At 33.9% G+C, this 27,707-nt stretch overlaps 1 protein-coding gene across 6 annotated transcripts in view; it reads right to left on the reverse strand.

The window, feature by feature from the left end:
* DACH1 (dachshund family transcription factor 1) overlaps positions 1-27,707 on the reverse strand; it is a 356,490-nt gene that overhangs the window by 200,453 nt on the left and 128,330 nt on the right. For all 6 annotated transcript variants that reach the window (XM_068182306.1, XM_068182304.1, XM_068182308.1 and 3 more), the window contains exon 2: positions 5,567-5,682. In XM_068182306.1, the coding sequence (XP_068038407.1) occupies positions 5,567-5,682 (116 nt within the window). The remainder of the gene's footprint in view (positions 1-5,566; positions 5,683-27,707) is intronic.

Consider the following 27,707-nt stretch of genomic DNA (forward strand, 5'->3'; position numbering starts at 1 on the left):
CCTACAGTCAGTTAATTCCGCCCCAACAGATAAACAGCTCATCATCCTATAACTCCAATCAAAACCAAGGTTAACGATAAAAAAAATTTAACACTAACAACCAAAATACTGTGTTAACATGGAATGCATTTTTAAAACAAATAAGCAATAGCACTCAGTTTTACTGATGTGTATCTTTTTAACCAATACGGGATCTCAGAATGCACCCAGTGCATAAAATAAATAACTGAATAATAGATTTGCTTCTCAAAATTAGTATGTAATTCCAACTTACAGTTTCTAGCCCCTGGAATACTCACAGAAATCAACACTATTCATTTCAGTAAATTAAATCTATTTTTAAGACCTTACAGGATTGAGACTGTCAGGAGGAAACACTTCTAGCTACAGATTTTATTTCTTGGCAATATGATGTGGATAGAGTAACAATGATAATTATATTTTAACCATTCTTTCAGTCTGCCTAATACAACATCAATAACTATGAGCCAGAGAAAATGAAATTATTTAATTATGTGATTAATCTTTCTTTAAACACCAAATAATTTCATCATCTACTTTAGCAAAAACATTACCACACTATCAATTGCTGCATCTGTGAATGATGCTTGCTCTCCAAGCCGAAATAATCCATACAAAACCTTTCAACTCTCTCCTTGCTCTAACGTCCAATAAAAATGTTTTGTGGTGCAAAGAATTTTGTACAAGATGGAAGTTAGAATATACTGATATTGATTCAGGCCGACAGCAAGAGAGAAAATAAGGATGAGATTAGAAATTACATCTTCAGATTACCACTTAAGAAAAGAAAAAGAATTGTTTAATAGAGGAGAGCAGTTCATACACATGGAACATTTCAGAGGAAGCTTAATATCCTTACACTGGAAGAATTTGGATTCAGATTGGAATAGTTATATAGAATCATAAAGCAAATCTGTTCAAAATAATAATAATAATAATAATAATAGCAACAATAATTACTTGGATTAATTTAATGCAAAAGTAATGTAATAAATTAAACATGCTTTGAAATTACTTTTTTTAATTGACAAAGATATATCTATAGATATATATCAATATATGAATATATGATATATATCATATCCTGCCCTATGTCAGCAATTTCCAAAAGCAGTTTATATTCTCATTGTATCTTTGAAAGATGCCGTTCCTGAAATAAGCACAAGAGATTGCAGTTACTCATTTTGTCACCCATAGATTTCAGACTCAGTAGGCCAAGTTGCAGAAGAATTAAGCAAGAAGTTTTAAAAGCAGCTTCAAAACCTAAAATACTGAAGAGTAATTACCAAAATAATTAGAAAAATGAAAAAAAATTGCTATTTAAAGTTTGTATTAAAAACAATGGAAATATCATTTTATATGCTATATATTATATGTTGTAGCTACTCCAGACATGAAAATACAGATCACGAGGTATATCATACCTTCAGGACATACAGCACTTCTTTTCTGATTGATCACAATTACGATCATCCAATGTTTCAACTTTAGACAACTTTTGAAGTATATTAGCCAAGAAAAGATCTGCAGTACACAGAGACAGCAGATCAAAGTTAACTATGATGAGCCATACATGTTTGGAAGGATTTCAAGGTGTTACCTAGATAAGCTGGAAACGTCATTACAACTGTTTGAGGCTACACCAAATTCTTTTTTCTGACTACACCATTTGTAACATAGGCAGATTTTAATTCTCTGGACAATTTCTGAAGCTCTTCATTTTCTATTATTACATGTTTCTCATTTTGTCACAGCATTAAAGGTCCTACAAATTTATTTTCATAAATATAAGATTATCTTTTGTGAAGTCTTAAAAAAATCTGGGAGCATTCTGTAAATTGACCTTGATGAAAGACAGTGGATAGATCAGCAATTGTGGTAATATTTAATTGTAATAAAATAGACAGAATATCAACTGAAGGGTGATCCTCACTTCTTCAATTTATAGTCCATTAAAAACATGTGGAATATTATACCTTTTTTCTCTTTTATTTTCCTTCTGTATATCATTCCTGCATCTCATCTTAGTCCCTAAATACTTCCATAAAGCAAGTTCATTCTAATGTGATGATGCAATGTTCTCTGCATGCATTTTCAGAGATTATATCAGTGATATAAAATATTTTCAAGGGTTCCTTAATTTGACCTCCTACAAAAATATACAGTCTTGGAATATCATGAGAAACCTCAGCATACAGTTTAATACCAGTATTATTTGCATACATAAATGATGCATGCAGAACCAGTCACTAAAAATCAAGATTTCCTCCTTTAAATCTCTATTTCTGTATTATACAGCACATTTCAAAAAAAAGGAAAATTTTCAAGTAAAAATCATGTATTAAATCGTAGCATCGTGTATCCTAGATATACCTAATAATTGCAGACTTCTATACTTAAAGAGCATTAAATAGCACATAATTGTTTGTGTGATCACTTATACTTTTTTGTAGGCAGGAAAGAAACTTAGTTACTACACTCAGATTATTAAATCAATCAGAAAGTTTAAAAAGAAGTTATAGCAAAGAAAAAAATAAAAGAGAAAGAAGGGGTAGGAAGCACTTAATAATCTGGAATTTTATTTTTTCTGCTTAGAGCTGGATACTAACAGGAAATTCACACTTCACAAACTTCTCAAATGAAGAACCATCTTTTGGAATTTCTGACATATCAAGAAAGACATAAAGTGACCTGGGACTGCTCAGCCTAGTAAAGACATGGGGGTATCTTACTAATGTGCATGAAAACCTGGTAAGGACAGAGACAGAGCCAGACTTCTCAAATATGGCTCAACAAACACAAATTGAAATACAGGAAATTCCATCAAGACGCAAAAAAAAATTCAATATTATTATGAGAGCAGTGAAACATTGCAATAAGTTGCAAAGAGACATTGTGGTGTCTATCCTCAAAGATACTCATGGACCCTCAAGTGTACAAAGTCTTGAACAACCTGTTCTGAGTGATCTTACTTTAACCAGCAAGGCTGGACTAGGTGACCTCCAGTGGTGCCTGACAACCTCAACTAGTCAGTGGTTTTCTTTATATACAGTCAACATATGGAGCAAAACTTTAAAACTGGCATGATTTTTCTTGTATCAACTAATGTGACAGCACATAACAATGGCACCTACATCATCTACCGCAGTTATTGCAGTCTTTTCTTTGTAGGGCTCTTACAGTAGTTTTGGTACTTATTTACAATGTAGACCCACAAATTTTCATTGGTTTCAACTCATAAGATCAGACTGTAAGTCTATTTTTATGCTTGCCTGTCTATAAAATACTGGAATGACTGTCATGTAGCACTTCTGTCATGATGCTCTTTATCTTTGCTGAACCATTGCACACCTCATGGAAAAACAGACCCCAAAACTCTCTTCTATCAGAGTTATTGTTTGTATTTTTTGTGCTGTTTGAGACTCAACACCACCATAATGGGAAAAAAAATCATACCACTCCTTCTGTTGTGGTAAGTCATGTAATGTGAAACCATTTCAAATGTAATAGAAATTGCATTTATATCTTTCTTCTTTTGCAAGAGACTCACAAAGCATTACCATCCAAAAAGGATTCTATGAATGATAATCTTACATATGCCTATTTTCCTTAATTTTTAATTATTTTCTTCTATTTTTTTCAATCATCATTTTTAAAAGATTTGCATCTGGTTTTGTGGGCTGATACTCTAAGAAATTGGATCTCTGGTTTTAGTACCATGTATTTTTCTTGTTAACTTGTTATGACTAGCTTTAAAGGACTAGAGAGGAATTGGATACTTTTAGGCATTAGTTGTGGTTTTAAACTGCTTTCTTAAAATAAAAAAATCAAGAGGTGATCTGCTCTAAGATATTAACTGTAACACAAAACCCCAAATGATACTGTTGACAAGGTTTCTTTTCCAGTCTCCCTCTTCTTGGCCTGCTTATTTGTTTCTGACTTCTTTCATCTCCTTTCTACTTTACACATGCATTTTTTTCTTTGATATTTTCCTTCCTTACTTCCTCTAAATATTTTCCCTTCGCTTCTGCAATTTTTGATCTCTCCCTCATGAACGTGAATGTTTCCACCCAATAAAAACTTTCATTCTCTCCCCACACAGATCCCATCTACTATTGTCATGTTGCATTCACTCTGCACGATCTCTATTTTCTATAAAAGATTTTATCCTGTGAATTATATTGTATAGAGTATTTCAATCCCAATTTTTTTTTTTTTTTGCTGGTCACACCTACCCAGACTACCACTGTGAGTTCTACTTGCCTGACATTTTCCCATACTCGACTACATTCTAAATCCCATCCTTCTTTCTCTCTCCTTATTTTATACCTCTCTCCTTCCAATCTTTGTTGTCTGGCCTCCCTTCATTTTGTCACTTCTCTTAATTTTTAAAAAACTTTAAATTTCAAATAAAATATTTCTACCTATGTGTCTATCTCACCATGTAAACGAGCTCCTGAGCCTAAGGCCAAAGTACAGGTCTCCTTTTGTCCACTGAGCTAAGCCTTCTTCACGTTCCTCCTTCCTCCAGACAATATATTTACATTCAAACAGTTTCTGGTATTTGTTGTTTCCTGAACCGAGCATTTCTTTTGAGAATGTTAGTCATCTGTGACCAAAATCATGCCAAGAATCATAGTCATACACAGAGAGACATGATCATGGGCATGGACTCACCCATCCATCCAGTCCACCAGATCAAGTAATCTTCCTCTCTATTTGTCTAGTTAATTATTTTTTCCTTTTGCTTAGAGAAAATCAGAGACTGAGCCATGCAAATAAGCAGGAAATAATTGGGCAAGAAGCAGAAGCTCAGGTGGACTTTGATGAAACAAGTCCCAGAGTTTAACTGGTCTGTAAGATGGAGAGAGAGAATGTGGCACCACCATTAGCTTAACTACAAGGTGCATCTAGGTCCATCTTTGGGTGACTGTTCATCTCCTCCTTGCATTACAGCCTTTCTTAATTTAACTATGTCTAAGAGCAAGTCACTCCTAGGAGATGGTACAGTAACTTTCAAAAGAAAACAGAAGTATGAGAAACAGATTGTTATAGAACTTTATATTAGTGTAAAGCCTCAGGAGACATATCAAAAATAGAATTTCAGGATGAAAAATTAAGAAAGACATGTGTGCAGCATGGAGTTATTTTAACTAACTTGGTTTCTTCAGGCAACTATATTCCTGATGACATTATCTAATGAAGCAAAGCAGCAAAAAAAAACAGAATATATCTGATCTATTAAAAATGAGTAGGGAGATTATTGTCTAATGACAGGTAATTCATGCTTTGAAAGGTTTTTGTTTATAAAGAAAAAGAACAGGGGAAAAAATAATATAGGATTATTATTTGTTCAGTTATTCTGAAGTACTAAGCTGCCACAATTTCCATTACATACAACATGCTTGTGTACCAATAATGTGACACTAGGGGAACTATTGTGATAGTTGTCTGCTGCTTTCCTAGACTGTTAATCTATTAACAAGTGGATATAAGCCATGAATTCAAACGATTGCCCATGTGAAGTTGTTTCTAGAGATCCTACCTGTTGGCGGGATGATTCCAGGAGACATTAGGCCTGGGACAGAATGTGGCATGATATGAGAATTCTCTGGGGAGGTGACACTTTGAGTCCTCTTAGGAGGCCTTCCAGGTCTAGAACTGAAACAAACAAACAAAAAAATTTTTACAATTAAGCTGTTGTCTTATACATAATTTCAAAGTTGTTTCAAGTGGTAACATGGACTGTAAATAAATTTGTTTCAAGGACGGTTGCTTTTGCAGTTAGATGTAATAGACTTCCATCACTAATTAGATTACATGCTGAATTCATTTTCCTCATTGAAGATCAGCCGCTCTTGATGCATAATTCATAGCCTGCACCTCGTTACCTGCTTCTTCACATTAATATCTATACACAGTTTGAATTGCCTCGTTTGCATATGCTAAAGTTCTGCATGCAGCCTTCAGCACGAAAATTATGCACTAACTTGTAATAATTATTACAGTCAGCCTGCTATTGATTTATGAGACTTTTAAAAACCAAATATGTGTAGTACTTGTAATGAATGATATTTTAAGGTTCTTCAGGAAATTAAAAGGCAATGGCTGCCTAAGGAAATGTTCTGCTTGTTTGATTTAATACTACAGTTAGCTGGGAGGTGGAATGAAAGAGTGATTCAGACCTATAGCACATTTTTCGATGATATGTTTTATTACTTCGCACTGCTAGCCTGATATCTAGATGATAAATGACAATACATATCTAATGTGTGAAAAGGTCTTGCAATTTCTTTATTTTTTGTCATTTAAAAGATAAGTCAAGTTATCATTTAACCCTTATTCTATTTAAAGTGAAAATCTCACTAAGACACCTTACTTTAAATATACTACTTTATGTCAGAAAGGACTCGGAATTATTTGTATGATGATATTGTTGAGCAAAAGCCATCACAGCAGCTTACATGTATCCAGCATGGAAAAATAAAGGGCTTCAGGTTTAAGCACTCCTTGTCTGTTAAATGCTCACATACACAACTTTCCAACTCCTAGACTGCCTAAGTAGCATACAAATTAGAGACAGATGACAATGAAAATACTTTTTGCCTACTTACATACAAATATGTAATATTTGCTCATACAATATATATACAAATGTTTGTATTCCTGTGTACAGATCATAGCATGGTACCACTGCAACATCCGGTAACTGCTCATTTAGGGGACATTGTGGAATAACTTCACAGAATAAGGTGATGTGCTGCTCTAAAACTCCAGTGTTTTAAAATAGTGTCTAAAACCTATGATCTGCCAAACATTTGAAGTTCTTAATTTGTTTCAGAGCAAGAAATAAAAGAAACATGGATATGGAACAGCCTCATACTAACAAAACTCTAATCAGGAATAATGGCATTTCTAGATATGCTGGGACTGCAGAATGAGGCAGATAATAAAATATCTCTGTTTTCTATTCATATTTGTTTCCATTGTGTTTGGAATTTTTTTCTTTTTTTTTTTTGGCACCTTCTACAACCTAACTTTAATAAACCAAAAACAATCAAAGTACAAAGCATTTTCTTGAAGTTTAATGACTCAAGGCATTGAGTCAAGGCATTGAGTCATTAACCTTAACTGATCATTAATCCCCAACTTAATGTCCTGAGCTGAGGTCATTATTAAAATTATATGCTTGGTAATTTCTTTGATTGGTTTGGCATTTTTTATTTTCTTTAATGTAAACAAAATTGTCATATGTTCAAAACAACAAGAAAAACAGTAGTAGAAAAAGAACATTGTCTTATTCCAGCTCACAAAACCAAATTAAATGTCTTCAGATTTTCTTTGCTATTTCCTTTGTGATTTACAATAAAAATAAACATACCATGAATACACATAAAACTGAACAAAACATTATAGACAAAAATGATCTGATTTAAATGGAGTGTTTCTAATATATTCACCCACCAAAAAATGCCACTGTGTAGGAAAACTTTAATGGTTTCATTTAAGTATCTATGATGAAGTACTCAAATCATTATTGTGATATGACTATTGAAGGGTCTGACAGCAGCACAACAGAACACAAGCAGGGCAATGTGGCACAATGCACAATGAACCAACGACTTCCAGGTCTTTAAAAAAGCAAGTTCACACCTGAAAAGACTCTTTTTGATGTGAACTACCAAGTACAGCCATGGTGAAGCCTGGATGCTTTTGTCTTTGATTTTGAGGAATAAAACCACTCCTCTTCAAAGCCTAAGGGAAGACAGTCATGGACCAAATCACTAAACAAAGGTCAGCAGCAAATTATAGGTGAGTGATACTGAAATACCCAAGGCTGAACTCTTCCTTTGGTCATCTTCTACAATCAAATTGTTTGAGCTATTGTATACAAAAGCTGGGGGGTCACACTCAAAGCCACAAGCAAGGCCAGCAACCATCCCTAAAGAAAACTGCAACTCCACTCCATGATGTATCCCAAAGTTTACTAAGTAAATGTTTTCATGAAGTCCTAAACTCCCAATTCCAATCTTCCTAATACTATTTCACCCAGTAGATGGTTGGGCACGGGGAGGAGGCTCCCAAGGAAAGTGGTCACAGCACCGAGCCTGGCAGTTCAAGGAGTGTTTTGACAACGCTCTCGGGCACATGGTGTGACTTGGGGATGGTCATGTGCAAGGGCTAGGAGCTAGACTTGATTCTTATGGAGCCATTCCAACTCAGCTTATCCTGTGATTCTATTTATATGAAATTTCTGAGACAGAAACCTATTTAATCCTGGTAAATTTTTTAAGGGATGCTAGTTCCAATCTACTATTAAAAGGCCTTTACCTATTTAAGAAAGGTGTGTTTTTTCCTAATAACAAGTCAGAAAAACACTGTAAGACAAATTAAGAATTATTTCTTAAGGCCTGAAAGATCTGATTTAGAGGCATGGTAGACTATGCAATACACAATTAAAATAATTAATGACAATTAAATTAATAATGACAATTAATATATCTAATTGTCATTAATAACTGAGTAGCAATACTTGACTTAATTTGTTAGTTGTTATTTGTTAAGCATTTGTTTCATACTACTAACTTGAAACACTACCATTTTGTAAGATTTGTTTTCAAACTATAAGAATTGCAAGAATTTTATATGAACCATTACCAAAGTTGTGGGGAAAATGGCATGAAAAAATACTTTAAAAATAATCACTTTGACTAGAATTGAAAACTCACATGTTGTTTTGCAGTTCATTATCATTTTTATAGCTATATGATAAAGTCTTTTAAAAAACATCAAAAGCATAGCAAATTAGTTTAACTATCATAAACAGGATGATAAAAATAGCTTAATAAATCATTTTGTTAGTATTTTTCAGAAACTTGAGTATAGTAAAGACCTACTTATTTCTAGATTAGGCATGTTCATTTTCATTCCAAGATAATAAACCTTCAAAGTACTGATCATATTCCTATTTCTGTATCAAAATCAGTAGATTTGTCTTCAGTATAAAAAAATAAACATAATTTAAGTAGGTATGAGTTGATTTATTATGTAAAAGATACACTTAAATGCCAGAACAATCAGTAATCTTTTCCTCTAGTTGATGACACTGATATAAAAATCATCATCTAAAAGCTGATGATAATACTATTTTTACTCAAATTTAGATTTTGTATATAAGCTTTTATAGACATATAAGAGACACTGTAAGATTTTTGTCTTTTATCTGAATACAATTATTGGAAGAACTACACCGTTTTTTCTGAAAGCACACTTGACTTCTTATGGAAATGCTAATTATCTCAACAGGTAAACTACTAAAAGATGACCCATTTTGATTTTGAAGATGTCTAAAGTCTGGATTTTTTAGAGCTAAGATAAACAGTCTGAAATGTCAAAACCCCAAAAGACAAAGTGAATACCTTGTGAATACCTAGGGTTATAGTACAGATAAGTAAAGGAGTGTTTTGAGACTCCACAAGAAGACACTGAAAGAAACAGCGCTACATCTGGAAGTCATAGCTGATCTTCCTGTCTCCTCTTCTGCTCTTCAAAGAGTAAATTAGAGAAAGCAGAAATTAGACAATATCAACAAAGATTCAAGGAAGCCACAAGACTAACTGTTCTAAAGACCAGGGGAGAAATCTATAGGGAAGTTAGTAGTTCCTTGTGAAATGTGTTAGAAAAGATATCCAATAGACTGTCAGTCTGCTTTTAGAAATATGAATAAGTTAGATGTTCTCTGGTCTAAAACTTAAATTTTCACATGTGAGATAACATATGTTGAAGAAGAAAATGAAAGCTTTCTACAAGACTATGTATTCCTAACTTAGTAATCAAGTTTTTGATGTGAAGCACCTAAATGTATTTATTCCCATTAAAATCCATCAGCCTTCTATGAGCTTGTGTCAGTTTGTGATAAAATTATCAGACTTTTCGCAAGTCTTAAAAGACATTCACACAGACAACTGATCTTTATTTTTGTAGAAAATATCATGGTTTACAGTTACAATATGTCATTATGTGAACGAGTAACTCAAGGTGCAGATTAGTGAATCTTGAAAGTCTCAAATATTTTCTTCACTAACATCAGCTAATTAGATAAATAGAACACTTTCCAGAATAACTGAAAATAAATCCATTAATTTTTGGCCAGATTTGTATTTCATCTCTTCGATTTCATAAATACATCAAGGAATACTATGACTGTAGCATTTTCATCTTTGAAGAAAAAGGGTGTATTTGTCTACTGCACTGTGATTAGCATGAGAAGCAATTGAGACTACATTTAAGGCTGAGAATATGGTTATTTCTTGGTCTTTTGATCAACATATATTAGTCTTCTATCTTTCCTGTCTTACCAAATCTAGAAAACAACAGATGGCTGAATTAAAGAATAAGAAATGGAAGAATCTTTGTTCCTTATCTGTTAAAATGTTGTGCTTTGATAGTATTTTTAAGGTTTTATATAATTTCAGTTATATTATCAAGTATGAGCTTGCTCCTAGAAATGTTTTGATAGGGCTAAACAATTAAAAGCAGACATCATCAACAGAAAACCTGGCCCTGTACAATCACATGGAAAGAGACAACAGGACAATAGTATGGGCTTATCTGCTTGGCTTTAAATGCAACCAAGCTGCATTCAGCTCTTATTACTATCTGCCAGAAAACAGACTTGATGTTAAAATTTAAGGGTCTCATCCTTAAAAGCCTTAGATAAGTAGACCTCCTACTGATTTCTGATAAGACCTTTGAGCACCAAGGAAGGTTTGGCTCCAAAACAGCTGGAACTCTTAATGAGTAGTATATAATTCTCAGAGCGCGTCACTAGCATTTTACAGATGACTAATTGCACGGCAAAACATGTGCTAGGAAACCAGAAGTGTTCAAAAATGTTGAGATAATGCTGTGATTTATCTTTCTCGTGTCCTGATTTTGAGGAACAGTTGTGCAATACTAACATTTGACTAATAAAGTTTTACTCCTTAAAATTATTTTTATTACATACATGAAGCACCCCTAAAGAAAACTGCAAGTCTTAACCAGTAGTAAGAAGGCAAACTGCCTTTCCTGCCAAAATTAATTAATTTCAGCGTTTGTTTTCTACATGTGAAGGTTTATTTTTAATCTTGTCTGTGAGTGCACAAAAGTATTGTCCTCATCTGTAGCTGGGCACACATGATGCAGTGAAGTTACCATTGGCCAGGCAGTTTTATAATCAGTAATACTGGGGAGTGGCAGGAAAAGTTACACACCAGAAGTGATAGGTAGCAAATCTGTAACAAGGATTTGGTGTATTCATTTAATGTAATTTTTAAGTTCTTTGAACTGCGAAAATAGTTTAGAATATCAACACCAATTTTAGCTACAAGAGCATTTATGCATCTCATTTAGGTACATTTTGAAAATCTATGCTTTATTTCTCATCTGTTCTATCTCCCCTTAGCGCTTCAAAGCCTGACACAGAACTTTTGACCTCAAAGAAGCTGGCTGAAGGAAATTTAGGTGATCAGCCACTGGAAGTAGTTATGTGCTCACCATGAAATTGACACTGCAAAAGGACCAAAGATGTCAATTGCTGACTTAATGCAAAGACAGGGATGCCCTGTGACAACCTGTAACCACAGGCAGTGGACTTTTCCCACATAGTATTTCTGGGTTTTGGGATAGCTTCTATGCTGCTCTCATCATACGTGCAACCTTCACACTCGCAAGACTTGAGCCAAGGGTGTGTCAGTACTGAAAAATAATGTCTAGGAAGACTGACTAAACCTTTTGTGTAATTTAATTCCTTTGCTTGGAAAACACTTGCTTGCCAAGGTAACCTTCATAAATATTTCTGATGCACTGAACTAGCATTTTAAAGGCAAAAAAAGACAAAGTATATAGATCCAAACCTTATACTTTACTATACAGAAGGTTTTCCACTTCTGCTCCCACTCAAGAACAAAGTAAAAAACACAATTCTAAGACAGAGTATACATTTATTTTGGCAGTTAGTAAAACAACCATCAGAAGTCACACCATGTCCTTTTTACTTGCAGCAGTCTTGTAAAACAATAAAACTCTCAGTGCAATTACCTTAAATTTATTTTTCTTCACACAATTAAACAGAAAATGTTCTCATGCAATAATTAGTGATGAACTCATGATATATTAGGAGTTACTGAGACAGCAAACAATGCTGATAAAAACAAAGATCTCTTTCAAAATTTTCATAAAGAAGTTCATGAATGATATCCAAAAGAATTAGGTTGTGTTACAGGAGTGAGCAGTGGAGAAATAATGCTGATGAAATATTATTGCATTTCAGTAACAGAACACTTTACTGCTATTGTTGAACCAAAATGGCCAAAAAGTGGACTTTGGGTCAGACATGCAATACCAGCTTATCAGTGGAAGAAAAATAAATGGAAGAAAATGTATTTCACTTCATATCCCATTCCTAAGTCATTTAAAGCAGTAATACAGGAGCACAGGTTAGTCCTTGGATTCTACTCTTTTGCTGGGGTAGAGAAAACCTTGTTGAATTATTTCTTTTCCTAACAGAACTGACATGTAAACAGCATGTCATTTCCATTCTCCTCAACACTGCAGCCCAAATCACTCTGCTTTTCAGCAAGATTACTAATATTCATGATACAAGAGTCTAAGATACAAGGTACAAGAGTGCAAGAATATATAAAATATATATTACAGCAACACCTGCCAGTTCTCCCTTGACGGTTGAAGTCCTACTACAAACACAATGAAATAATATAAGAAAAAGATTCTCTGTGACTTATCATATTACTTGAATATATGAACAATCTAAAAGGCAAGAAATGAAATAAAGCCAGTTAGAAATCTGAGTGTTACTGGAGTAAGTTACAGTACCAGATTTAAATACAGCTGTGATTGTACATAAGCTCAAAATATTACTGGCATATGCCTGTTCTCTTAATGAAATTGAGACCTATAAATAATCTGTTGGAAAAGGAAAAATAGATAAGAAACTAAGCTAATTCTGTTGGGTGGCAGGATTATGATGTCAGAAGTAAATTAAGTCAAAAAGCTCACTGCTTCATCTAATTAGCTGAAACACTAGATCTTCCTGAAAGTTCTTAAAACATGTAAGTATGTTGGCTCTCATGATTATGTAATAACTGTGAAACACAAGCTTCTGATGATGACAGCCATACAAGCTAGAGTTGAAAATAAGTCTCAAAGAACATTGAAATGTAATTATTAAAGAGAACTCATGCATAGATTCAAACCATATTGATTTTTTTTTTTTTTTGGTTTTCATTACATAAACCTTGCTTCAGAAACAGTACTCAGAAATCACAGCACTGGTGATCCTGAATAAAGGTATTTAGGAATACTGGCAATATCAAGAAAACAAGAAAATAACAATAAAACAATAACAAGAAAACCTTGAAAATCATATTTATTACCTCTATTTACACTATTTACACTGCTGTCTTTTCAGAATTCTGCAACTACGACAATTTTTTTTTTCATGTGGAAAAAATGGTGACATGAAGTGCATGCTTCCCACAAAATGCTCTTTCTGTCAAGTTATAACAGATGCCTTTCCGATTTCACTCAACCTTACAGCATAAACCCCACCCAAAATTTAAATATGCAAGCTAAATGATTCCTTCTAACAGTGTTATTCACCCACATGAAACCCCAAACTACAACAGATGCAAAGCCTATTTTTTCCTCAACTGTTTTCATCTTTTCTTAGGCTTTTAGTTCTAAAAACATCCCCTCAAAACATCATCTACTATATATACTATAAAAATGTCAAGCATGAAGTTAATAGGCCAGAAAAGGCAGGCTTGATCCACAATGACACAAATCTAAAATAATTTTAAGCTTTCATTTTTTACAAAAGTTTTTACTTCAAGTTGCTGAGATGATTCCTAATGTAAAGCAAGCCTAACTCTTGTGGTTATGTCTGTTAGAGTCTGCATATGGCCTGAAACAATGATTTAAATGTATGAACTTTAGTTGGAATGAACAGTCCTGCTTCAAGGCTTGTTTTCCAACCATCTGTATTCATCTCTGCATATGACTTGTGCATGTAATTACAAATTTGTGAACATAAATCAGATAATTGCATGTACAAATAACCAATTAGATTCAAAGCAAAAATAGGCTATATAACAGCATATTCCTCTTTTGAACACATATGTAATCATTCATAACCTAAGTAACTATCCTTATTTAAGAAATTTTTGTTTAACTTCTTTAGAAAAAACATCATCTGATTTGTTTTCCATCAGGACATACTGGGGAGCAGTTGCCAATTTGAGAACCACTTTTAAAAAAAGAGCAGAAACACTACAAGATAAAGCAAGCCCACCATTGCTTCATAAGGTGCAGGCCCAACATTGTTTCAGGAGTCACAGAGCTAGTGTTCATTACCGTCTGTATTAAATGTAAGATACATAAACACGTACTTAAAAAAAATATATACTGTACTATTCAAGGTATTTAGTGAAAATATTCTGCTTCTCCTGTCTCCTGGCAGGGCATTAATGATTATGCTATTTTTATTCATAACAGTTGATAATGAAGTTCTATTGTATCACTGTATCCACTGTAATATCTGAATGCACTCATCAATTAATTGGCCACAATTCTTTGTATGAAATGCTGGAACAAGTGAACTGTCACCTCTTTAATGAAGTTGCCTATATCTTAAACCCTTTGCCCTTTAAAAAACTCTTTATACTCACTATGAAAAATTTTATACTCACTTCTGCCAGAGACCATGGTTAATGTTCACTGCCCTTTATTCACCTTATTTTTAATTCTGAAAACCCACACTCATTAACCGTACACTTCCAAAGAATTGCTGGAATCGCTGAAATAAAAGTTGAAAGTGACTTTTATTGTACAATTGAGATTAACAGTAGTGGTATGAAATACTGAAAAGACTCTCTCCTAGTCTGTACAGCTGTAACTGCTCAGCTGGAATTACACAGATTGATGGCAACCATGCAGTATCCACTAAAATCAAGAATTTAAATCTTTAAATAAGGTGATCTTTGTTTGCGTATATTTATAAATACAAAATAATTATTAATCTTCTGATGAGTACTGAGCATTAAAAATTACAAGATTCTTTGAGCAGATGATGTCTGGGGTCGGAATGAGTGGGTCTACACTTTGAGTGCACTTCTATTTGATATCAATAAGTAATCCTAAACTAGAAGCTAAAGAATATGCACAATATTAGTTTCATCTCTGCCACCCCAACTTCAAATTGTTTGGGACAGTAACCAGCTCTCAGTACAGCCTTGGGTTTGTGCAACACGCAGCACAATGCTCATCACTGAAAACCCATGCAGACCAAGAGATACAAGGCAGGGATTACCCTTGCAGATGCCCTTTAATTAGCAAATCCTTGTGTGTACTCTAGATGTACTCTACTTCCAAAATAGAGCAAAATATGAACTCATAAAGAAAAACTAAAGTACTCTCCAAAAAAATTATCTGTGTATCCATTCCCCAAAATCTGTTTGTGAAATCAAGATGCATGGTGTGTTATAGTGTTCCATCCTTGCAAGTCTAGATGTAGACTTGCTTGGCCATTATACTCTATTATGGAATATTGTAAAATGAATTTGTATTTTATTTTCCTTGTGCAAGGCAATGAACAGAAACAATCAACCTCCCATTTCCTTGCAGAGCAGCATCTATAAACACATGAACGGTAGCACAGTTTTCCCTCCAAAGCAGTAGTACTATAGTAATTTGAACAATAAACAATACCAGTCCAAGACTCCTGAGTCCTAAAAAAAAAAAAACATAAAAAAACCAGACAGTACTATAGTACATAAATGGAAATACTGCAGCGATTCAAGCAAAGACAGTCTAATTTGCTATCCTTTCAACAATTCAAAAGTCATTCAGTGCATTTCCATGAAGCTAGAGGATCCAAATGGTGATACCTTAAAACACGTCACCATAATCCTCAGTCCATGTTTGAAGGTAAATTATTTGCAGGCCTGAAATGCAGCCAGTTCCCCAAGCTGTCCCTTAACTACCTTACGTAAAGTCTGTTGTATCAGAAATAACAGGTTGCTACTAATGTGTTATCCTAAGGAAACACTGGAAGGTTAATCAGGCATTTCTAAAAAGTAGTACAAGGAGAATGTTTTTAGATAACAGAGCTGACAAATGTTTCTACTTCTGATAATTTTTTAAAATTATTATTATGATTATTTCTATTTTGTTGTAATTCTGGTAATTCCATTATGAATCTTCATACAGCAGAACTACATAGGAAGATATCAAAGAATCTATTCTATAGAAAAGCTTAAATCAATTACTGAGAAGTTTATTTTAATACGGATATATTGTATTTATTCTATGACTAGAAAAGTTACACATGCTCTACTAGTCCCTTTACGTCCCATCTTCAAAGTACCTGATGAAGACATCAGACTTTCAAATTCAGTCAAATTACTGTTGCACTGTGTCTGGAAAGATCTGTTCCTCAAAAGCATCTTACTTTAGGCAGAAAAAGAAGCCCCAAAATAAAATTAACAAATTAATCAAGTTATTCTAATGCTTACAAATGCATTCTCAACAATGAATTCTCAATAAGAAACCTCCATTCCAATTAATCCTCCTTTTAGGAAGTCACATCTTCAGCTGCATGGGAAACATACCACAGAATTTCATGTAAGGGAATTTTAGACAAGAATACAACTTCGAGGATGGGCAAAATGGCACCAAGACTTGCAGCATACTCTCCTGGGGCATAGCTGGCCAGTATGTCCATCCATATGATATCTGATTGACATACACTGTGCCTGGCACATCTCCATACATAACATGCGCACAGAGCTCTCTTTTGGCTCTGGCCATATAGCTCATAGCACAACAAGAACAAATCCTGACTGAACGTTCAGATGATAATGAAATACAAATTAATCACAATAATTACAGACAGATTTTCTATCTATGCCCAGAGTCGAGCAAGACAAGAGTTAAAGAAGGTGCCAATTCACAATTTTATTTTGGTTTGCCATATTTCCTACTTTTCTCAAAGACTTACCTCAGATTTTGTTCTATTTTCTTACCAACAAAACCCTACTTTTCTATCACTCTGTCTTGCTCAGACACAGAAAAGCTCAGAAAATATAACATGCAAGTTAAGGGCTCAGGAATGAAAAATCATCCAAATCATCAAATATACTACTACAAAGGGGTTTTTTTTTTCCCTCATTTTGTTCTGGCTGATGTTCTCTGAATGTTAGATGTGGTGATCAAATTGTCATGGATCAAACTAGAGTTTGCCCCAAGACATTATATTTGCTGGAGACTTTGTTTGAGCTGTTGTTGTTTCAAGCTTCAATCCAGTACTACCAATGATATTAAAGAAAGACCTACTTGACCAAACCATACGCTTTCCTATGTTGTTTGTAAGTACTTCTGGCAGAACTGGGTTTGTGTGGTAATGGATCTGGTTCTTAAGGAAAAAAAAAAAAAAAACAGCAGAAGACTGTCCCTTTTACAGAACAAGAATCAAATTAGACATTATCCTGTCCAGAAATGTGCTTGGTTACATGCTTGGCTGACAGTCAGTTATGTTTCCATGACTTTATAGCTCATCAACACAAAAGCACTACCAAGCTTTAACTGACTAGTGTGTTCATGTAGTTTTTCCAAAAATTTATCTATATTTGAAGAAGAGCAAATTAGAAGAATTTTGTATCAATAATTATCCTTCTCTAAATTTTCTTGAAATGGATAACAGCTATATTCTGTTTTAATTCAACTGTATGAAGTGGCAAAGTATAATATGTTTATAATGTTGCTTTCTCATTTTATTTCTCATAATATCTTCATTACACTATCTTTTAAAAGAGAGAAAAATTCTAAAGTTTTTAAACAATATGTGGAACACTAAAGCAGTAATTTGTTCCCATTTATCCGTTTATTTAATAATTTAAGAGGGGAAAAAATGACAGGGCATGCTTTGGACTTCTGTGAGTAGGAGATGTAGTCCTTGCAAGCATGTTCTCTATCACACAGTAACTCCTCACACGAGATAACGTTTGTTTGTATGGTGTAATGTATATCACACATACACGTGTATATAGGCCACTTAGCGCAGCACACTCCATGCATGGGAGTCTCCAGGCTGACAGTACCAAGGCAACAGGTGTTCTCACTCCAAAGCACCTTAAATCAAAGGAAGAATCAATCTAGATGTCATTCTCTTTAGTAGTTACTGACTGCCACCCTCTCTCCCACAGGGCTGCAAGACTATGCAAGACTATGCACTAGTCAGTAGACTCTAGTCTACTGGACTGGAAAAACACACAGTATGCAAACAGTTCAACTCCAGCTCCATGACTTTCACTAAGAACTAAATAGTGGAAAATGAGTATTCTCCATTTCCTCACCATGACAGAACCACACTCTTCAAGACTGATCATTATAGTATCTTCATACTAGGAATTACAGATCTGTCAGTCTGACGAGGTTTAGGCTGGATATTTAAAAGAATTTCTTCACCAAAAGGATTATCAAGCATCAGAACAGGCTGCCCTGAGAAGCTGAGTCACTATTCCCAGATGTAGCTGGGATGCTTAGGGACATGGTTTATTGGTGGACTTGGCAGAGTTCGGCTAATGGCTCCAATCTAAATGATTCTAGGATTCTGTATGCAAACACACATTCTCAGATGTGTGTGCCTACCTGTTTGTGCAGTATGCGTACACACAGACTACAATCCCTGCAGGTGATTAGCGGGGTACCACAACATTAACACAATCATTTAAGAAATAAAACCAGCACCATAATCAAATGAAAAACCAGATGTCATTTGCTAATGGATACCAAACCTAGAAGTGTAGTCAAGGATAAACAAAGGTTAATAGTGTTTACCTAGTACTCCTTGCACTCTAACTTTTTCTAACTTTCACATATGCCAAACAAACATTTTCCCTTTTTACTTCCTTTCCACATCAGGATTGTTAAGACTCAAATATCAATTCAGTTAATCACAATTTTATAGTGAGATTAATTTTTCAAATGACCACAGACCTCTCCTATAAACCTCTTTGGTTAGACAGACCCTAAGAGCTGTGCCTTGCACTGTCTTGGAAGATTAATGACTCATACTAAGTCAACAATATTATCTGTATGTTCCCCAAAGATCTTACATTAAAATACACATTCATCCTGGCCCAGCTTAGCATATGTGAAATTTGTTTTTCTTAATGAGATCACAGTTAATAATGATAGAAGCAGGCAACTCTGGAAAATAACAAATATAAACTCACCCCTGAAAGCTGGTTTCCAGAACTAGCATTCTATTGAATACCATTATCCCCGACTAAAAATGGCTTCACTTACCCAAAAAGTGTCTTATGAGAATTACACATAAAAACCTTTATAAATAAAAACATATTGTTAAATATTATGCTGTGTCACAACCTTCAGGGTGCAGTCAAATGCCATGCAAATCCTTCCATTAAGAGAAATGTTTGTGAAACCATTTGCTTTGAAGAATTTCTTCATATTGGTACAAATACCAACTTTTATTCTAAAATTACAGCCATTACATGATTCACCTCTTATACCAGTTCTCATGTGTAACATACTAACGCTGTGCTAAGTCCTTCATTCTTTCTTTTTACTTTATATACATAACAAATTGTATTTATCTTAAAATTTTAACCCTTTTGTAATGGTTCCTCTCAAGTGGTTTACAACTGTGCCATAACTGTTACACACATATGATGATATTTAAGCTCATGCTTTTTCATGAAAATGTTTCTTCATTTTATAATCACAATAAAAAGAAAATATTCAATGGACAGGTTCTATTTTAGAGAAAAAGCAAACATACTTATTTCAACAGGCTTACTGTGAGTTAATTAAAGTGAAAATTATGTAAACAAAAGTCAATATAATAAGGCTGCTATGAAGTTTTAATTTTTCTATTGACCTAGTAACAAATTTAAATGCTAACAGTTTGGGAGATCAAATTAAATGAATACAAACACTTTGTTTAATGACATCAGCAGTCAATTCAGAACATCTGTGTTTTACTTTAAAAGTGATCAGAAAATATTCCTTTGTTTACATTACAGATAATCAGGAGGTTTATATTTCTGTGTTCAATTTAAGAGGAAAAAAGATCATACTACCTTCAGGGCCCAAGGAAGCAATAAGTTACAAATGCAGGATTTCTCCTTTTTTTTTTTTCTGTTTTGTAACCATGGTAAAACAATAGAAATGAACTTTCCCTGAACCTTTCTCCTTTAATGGCCTGGGTCCATGTTGACCCAGCAAGCTGGAACCTGATACTATCAACCTGACTGCTGCTAAAGCAATCAGATTCAGCAGAAACTATACACAGTACATTATAATACTAATTTCAGCATCCCACAAAGCCAGTGCAGAGGCAAGCTATTAAAGTATTATATTCTATTGTTTAAAAGTGAGATTAATTCAATAGCTTAAATGCACCCAAAAAAACACTGAACTAAATGGCAGACTGTACAACTATATTGTTATTCTTTTATAATACTGTACCAAAGTGAAATTGCAGATAAGGTTCTCCCTTCCCCTCTCCCTTCAAAAAAAAAAGCACTACTGGATGAATTATTAGTAAACAGATTATTTGAGCCATTACAGGTTCATATGATCCTGCATTTGAATGAGGCATGTAATTAAATTATCAGGACTTTGTTCTAAATGCTTGAAAGAAGGTGAGCATGATAACTACATTTTGAAAAGGTAGAATAAAAGAAGAAACTTTTTTTTTCCTTATAGAAGACTACAGGCAACTAATGTATGAAAGCATAATTGATTAATTCCACTAATTAAGATATTTGTTATTCCTGAAATTGTAGGTTGATAAATAATGTATTAGATGTGACACCATTTCCCATCAGTTCTGAAAAGACTGTGATGATGTTTTAAATATATATTATTATAATTTGGAGGCTGAATAGCTTACTTCTATGCTTCTGTGTCCAGGCAAAAAGCAAGCAAAATATATTTTGAAGTTGTGAATAAGTCAACCTTTAAATAGTAAACACGGCATTACTACATATTCTAGTCATTTTACAAAAATATTCACTTATAAAGACTTCTGGTTTTTCAAAAGTTTTAAGGGGAAATATTTTTCAACAAACCCAACTTTTGAAGAAGTATATATTCCATGGACATCAGTCATTTATGACATTTCCCTGAAGACTGAGACACATTCCAATATCTATTCATCCCCTTTTCTTTTAGGTATAAATCACTTTGGGAAGTGTTTGAGGCTACAGTGGTTATTGTATAGAGACCCTAGTCACCTAAGCATTAAGTGGCTTGAACCTTTAACACAGCTACTGCAGAAATAGGAACAGTCACTAACTTGTATGCAATCATTATAACTATAGACTACTTCTGCAGAATGTGAAATACACAGAACGACTTCTGAGTTGAAGCAGAGCCATACAACTCTACTCTATTACAAAGGAAAATAATCATCATCCTCTAGACAGGTCGGGGTAATAATGTTGAGACTGAAGAAGAGACTGAGAGATCTACTAAACTACTAAGAGAGGGGGAGAAAAAGTAACATTAGCAAGACCATTCATCTGAGTGAAGGATTTCTGGCTGTAGTCTACAGATTTGGCTTAGTTTACAATGAAACATTATTTAAGCACAGATTAGCACTCGACTTTATCCTTCTAGATGAATTCCCTTATCATGACACAGATTCATCCTCTTTTTTTTTCTCTTGTCCAAGAAATCTTTCATTCCCTTCCATGTACCCGCAGAGCTTCAGCAGAGATGAAGACTGTCTATTTGTGATATTAGTCTTCCTGCTGACCAGCTTGTTGCATTTTCTCAGAGAGAGAATTTTACCGCTACCCAATAGGTCCCCCAATCTCATTTTGACCACAAGCTGTGGCAATGGGAGAGAAAGAATCTCCACCTCTACTTCTTCACTGAAAAAGTTGTCAAGAATCAGAATAGGCTACCCAGCGAAGTGGTTGAGCCACCATCCCTGAAGGTGTGTAAAAGACTGCAGATAAGATGCCGAGAGACATGGTTTAGTGGTGGACTTGGAAGCGTTGGGTTTACAGGTGGACTTGAGGATCTTAAGGGTCTTTTCTAACCTGAATGATTTTAAGATTCTCTGATCTTCATATTACTTCTCTGTCTGTAACCCTGTTTTCAAAGGTGGTGGCCACTCCACTCAGACTGCACACACTCTGATCATGTACCAAATCCTTCACAATAATGATATGTAGGAACTTCAGTTTATTCGGGTTGCAAACAAGTGTGTGACCACTCTGACCAGAAGAAAAATGCAATCTCTAGCTCAAAAGAGTCTTATATTTGTTAAAACTTGTTTAGTGACGAGAGCCAGTTAAAACTTATGCTGGAATCCCATCACTGAAAACGCTTAAGTCGAATTAGCCTTAAAATTTTTTTGCACCTCTACTCTGCATGTGCATGTGAATATTCAAATAATGAAGTCACAGTCTAACAGGTGCAATGCTGTATTGCACGAAGTGCAACACAAACTACCCAAATCTGGTAGTTTATAACTGCGATGTAAATGTTGAATATTAGTCTCTTGAGCATATATGTGTACCAGCAATACCTTCTACTAGGATCCTGTTCACCTGGACACGTCAAGCACTAGTTGTTCAGAACAGCTTCTGGTCTAGTGTATTTCCAAGACAGCCAACACTCAATGGTGCTAACACAAATATGAATGATTGTTAGAAAAACACAGATCTTAAATAAGAAACAAAGATGTTTTATGGAGGAGGGACGAGGGAGAAGAGATGCTTTGTGCAATGTTGCCACTGACTACTGGATTGGAAGATGTCTTCTGACCACAGTGTTCCAGACTTGCTCTACAATAACCATCCACCTCCAAGCATGTTGGGTTTTCTTATTCAGCTACCCATTTTTTTTCCAGTTCTTTCATTCATTCTAAATGGGCTTGACCAAGATTTGACAATCTATTTCTGATTCCAACTAGCCAAGTTGAACCTACCCGCTCCACCTCTCCTGACTCTATGACTTTGGAAAACTGTAACTTGTGGCAGGTGAGCCAGTTCCACAAGATGGAGGCAGTGAGCAAACAGAGAAGAGCCTCTCTGTTGGAAGGCTGGCACAAAGGTTGCACTGAAATTTACTACAGTCTCCACTGCCTTGACATGAAAAGAGACTTGCTTGCTACCCTTCCAGCGTGGTTATTGTGCCACTGTTGGTTAGCAACAATGGCCATGAGCCCTTTTCTCTTTTTGTGGTAACTGTAGTATATCCAGATACCTCACAGGAGGTCTGGTCAACCCATCTGTGCAAAAATTGCTTCTAACTTTGAAGACCTAGGTCAGTGTCTCTACAGCTTGTAAGAAATTAGAGAATAGAACTGAACAACATAAAATATTTTCTCTTCCAACACTAAAAATAATAAAAAAAGGTGCAAATTTCAAGGTTTGGGAAGAAATGGGCTTCATAAAAATGGAAGTGAGAAAGAGAAGACCAGGGTGAAAAACAGCTCTCCAAGTAGAATAAAAAAGGAAATACCAATCTTCATGGAGATGAAAAGATAAGGATTCAAAAGAGAAACAATAAGTTTATTGGCAATGATAATCCTCAATCCTGTGAGATCACAGAAACTGTAACATATCAACAACTACAGTCTGAATCTCTTTCAAGCAGATTATTCTGCATATACAGAATGCTACAAGGTATTCTCCACTTCTAAAAGGTGAAGGGGCTGCTCCCTGTGCTACTTCTTCCCAAGCACAGATCAAACCCTCCTGAAAGACTTGGAGAGAGACAGATACCACTGTATCTCTGCTTCTCAAAATATCTGTGAATCAGTAGAGATGTAAATGAAAGGTATTAGTTTTGTTATGAGACAGAATGAAACTAATCAGAATTACAAACCAAAATGCAAACTTGCACGCTAGGAAGATTTGATAAATTAAATTTTAGAATTTTCAACAAGACACTGGGAAAAAATAAACTATTCCTGCAACATGTTAGGTAAAGATTTTACTAATAATTTTCTTAGACTTGATGTTTATAGACAGAAATAACCATCTGAGTACTAAAAAAATTTTTAATTAGCTTCATTAACCCAAATTTAATAGCATATAATAGTCTGCAAACTACAAATATACTCTACTAGATTACATATAGGTAAAAATAAGGAAGTTTTCATGCATAGCAGTACATTTTGAAGAACAGAAAATAGGAAAAGATGAAAAATAAGGATAAAATATGAAAAATAATTATTATTGCAGACACTTTACAGAAACAATTTAGTATCCTATCTAAACAAATGAACGTGTAAAATAAAATATGAATTTAAACTAATATTTGTGAGCATGAAGATATGATTAGTAGAGAAAATATTAATAGCAGAAAATACTAAATGACCCAAATAGCATTTTGATTCACTGAAAACTGTATTTTTTTTAGTTTAAGATATCTGTGTAACTATACTGTCAATCAAATAACCTAAAATATTAAGTCGTCATTGCCCTTTTAAATCCTTTCAACTAGAATTCCCTAATTGTTCCCTCACTTTATCTCACTGTACCAGTAAGTAAATAAATTAACAAAATAGCTTTTATCGCACAGAATAACCTTTTAACTGAAGGATTATCTCTGGTTTATTTTTCATTTCTTTCTCTGCAGATAGCAGTTCATGCCTCATTGATTAGTTTGCTGAGGTGGTGACCAGAAATGAAAACAAGGTCTCTCAGATATTGCCAAGACCTGTAAATATATATATTTAAAAAAAAAAAAAAAAAAAAAAAAAAAAAGGAAAAAAGAGGGGGAGAAAGCACCAAAGCTAATACATGTTATACTTCCAGCATTCAGCTTCTAAGCCAGTGAGAGCTGATGGTCAGGAGAGGTTCATTTATTCTAATCAGCCTTTGCCAGGATGCAATTCCACTAAAGAATTCTAAAATATCGTCTCTGTGGTTTGGTTTAGGTTTGTTTTTTTATCTATACAGGATTTTCCTTTTTTTTATTTTTTTTTTTCATTAAGTTTCACTTTTAAAATGTGCCAACACTCTAATGATATGTTACGGAGGGGTGGATCAGTGCGGTTGCAAACCAGGATTTTATATCTTTTTTCCTAAAAAATTATTTCAAAAAGCTGAATTCCATTTTGAAAATTCAAAAATATTTTCTCCAATAAAGAGTTTGTTTCGGTTTGTTTAGGTTTTTCCTGTTTTGTGTTTTAAACCTTCATTTTTGGAAGAAACCAACAGGCATGATACTTTCTGTAAGGTGAAAAACTGAGTTTATCAGCATAGTTCTCCTTAGTTTTAAAAATACTATATCACTTGTGTTACTGGGGTCAGAACATAAGTATTAAAACAACACGCACATACTAAACATGTATTAGAAGGCTCAAGATCCAAAAGAAGAAGTAATGTGAATTATGTATATGCTGATAGGTTTCAAAGATTCTTGAACACCCTTTATAAACAGTCACATAGTTCTCCTGCCATTTCATGCAAGTCAAATTTTACTACTGGCCGCTGGAGAAGAAAAGATAAGAGTCACGTGAGGTGAATCACACAGTCATTTCTTAAATGTGAAAATTTCACTGACACTCTGATGTAGCGTCTTGGATAGAGATGGTATATTATTAGAAAGGAACTCCATACTTCCCTTGTATTCAGTTGCCATAAAAATATGGAAAATTAACCACAATTAATATTAGCATGCTCTGAAAGTTTTAACCCCACAAAAAACAAAGATAATGCAATGTTAATTTTTTCAGACCTCTGCTACCTCAACCTTGCTGTATTCATAAACAGATTAAAAGATAATAATTTGCATACAAGACGTACATGGACTTCTCTAGCATATGAACAACTGATTTCAGACAAGTGCTGTATGCCGAACAACATTTCAGGTAAAAGAATGTCACTACAGCAAGTAACGTAATTCATTCACTTTCAACATTGGCACAACACGACAAATCAAGAATAGCAGGAAAGCTTTTTTTTCCCATGTCCTTGAAGCAGGCATCAAGCATTTGTTTTGTTTTAACATTAATTAAGCCAAATCTGATAATATATTTTAATTACACAGCACAAACTACTGTTCATATGAAGTACCCTGCTGGTAAAAATGAAGGCCCTCATTCAAGAAATTGCTTAATCATGTGCATAAATTCCTTTAAGTTCAGGACAGAAAATTTCTTTGATTAAAAATAAAATGTCAAGGTTCTACCAGTGATTGAAGAGGCCACTTTCACTGCACACACCTAAAGTATATTTCATAAAACGATACTCTTAGTTTCATTTAAAATAAAAAACACAATAAATGAATGAATCAGATTATCTGCAATCTAGTAGGTTCTAATGAGCTGGCAATAAATACAGTATTTATCCATGCATATATAGCATTAAAACTATACTATTTTAAAACAATGTCTTAAAGTTCATCAAGACTTACAATGAGAAATATATTTTTCCTCTCAAATTTACTTTTTTCAAAAGAAATTAATATTGAAAAAACTATCATCACCTGTGGTAAAGAAATAGCACTAATTATTACTGATTTTTAGACTTCATCATTGCCTTTTCCACCTTGGTAGCAAGTACTAAGTTGCTAAGGTTCTAGCCTCAGACAAAAAAAAAAAAACGTATTTGTTTCATTGCATGATTAGTAAATTGCAAATACTAACTCTATTCACAGCGTGTAGGACTGGATTTTTGTATTTGTTTATTAAATAAGCATAAATTAATGTTCCTTGACTACATACATTTACACAAACATTTTGAAATATTTAACATAGGATAAAATACTATAGGTATCTACTTGTTTTCATTGTGCTTTAGTCTATGACATTTTCCTATTAACTGCAATTTTCTCAGCTAATTTTAATGATCCTATTTCTTTATGAAATTACATCAACACATGCCAAAATATTAAAGTTCCTGATGTTTATGCCATGATACCAACAGACTGATTTAAGATGCTATTTCTTAATCCAGGCAATTTCTAGATTCTATAAGGTTTCAGATTAGCATAGGTTTACACGTATTTTCTTATTTAAAATACCAGAATACTGTATTAATAATACTCAAGAGCCAGAACATGTTCCCAGAAAAAACATAAGTAAACACATTTATTTCTATCTTATCATGATAAATGAAGTAATAATTTTAACAGCATCTATCTACTCAAAACTTAGTATCAGAGAGATGTTAATGTGGATATGTCCATAAAAACTCTGGGAACTGATAAAACAGGAAATAAATTTCTTAACTATTTTTAATTTTTACTCAGCACTTTCATCTGCCTCTCAATCCATCAAAATGTAAGCAGAGTTATGTTTTAAAGAAATAGAAAAAGTATTAATTTTGAATCCTTAGAATACGGCATTGTTTAAGTTTTCCATGTTATGAACTAGATAGTGTCTCTATTTTAATGAATTATGAGCCCTTTGCCTGTTAAGTTGTCCTTGATCTAAAGATTATGCTCCCGCTAAAGGTACATTATACAAATGTCTATATTCAGTCATCTTTTGTCAATGCTTTACTATCCATTTAAAAGATCAAGATCAACATAAAGGTAATAAAATGATACATAATAGCAGACAGTTATGTTCTCTGTACTTTACTTATCAGTTCTAACTAAGATGTCTTTATCAAAAGGTTCATTTTCAT

The sequence above is a fragment of the Anomalospiza imberbis genome, chromosome 2, assembly GCF_031753505.1.
Source record: "Anomalospiza imberbis isolate Cuckoo-Finch-1a 21T00152 chromosome 2, ASM3175350v1, whole genome shotgun sequence".
In the NCBI taxonomy this organism is placed as follows: domain Eukaryota; kingdom Metazoa; phylum Chordata; class Aves; order Passeriformes; family Viduidae; genus Anomalospiza; species Anomalospiza imberbis.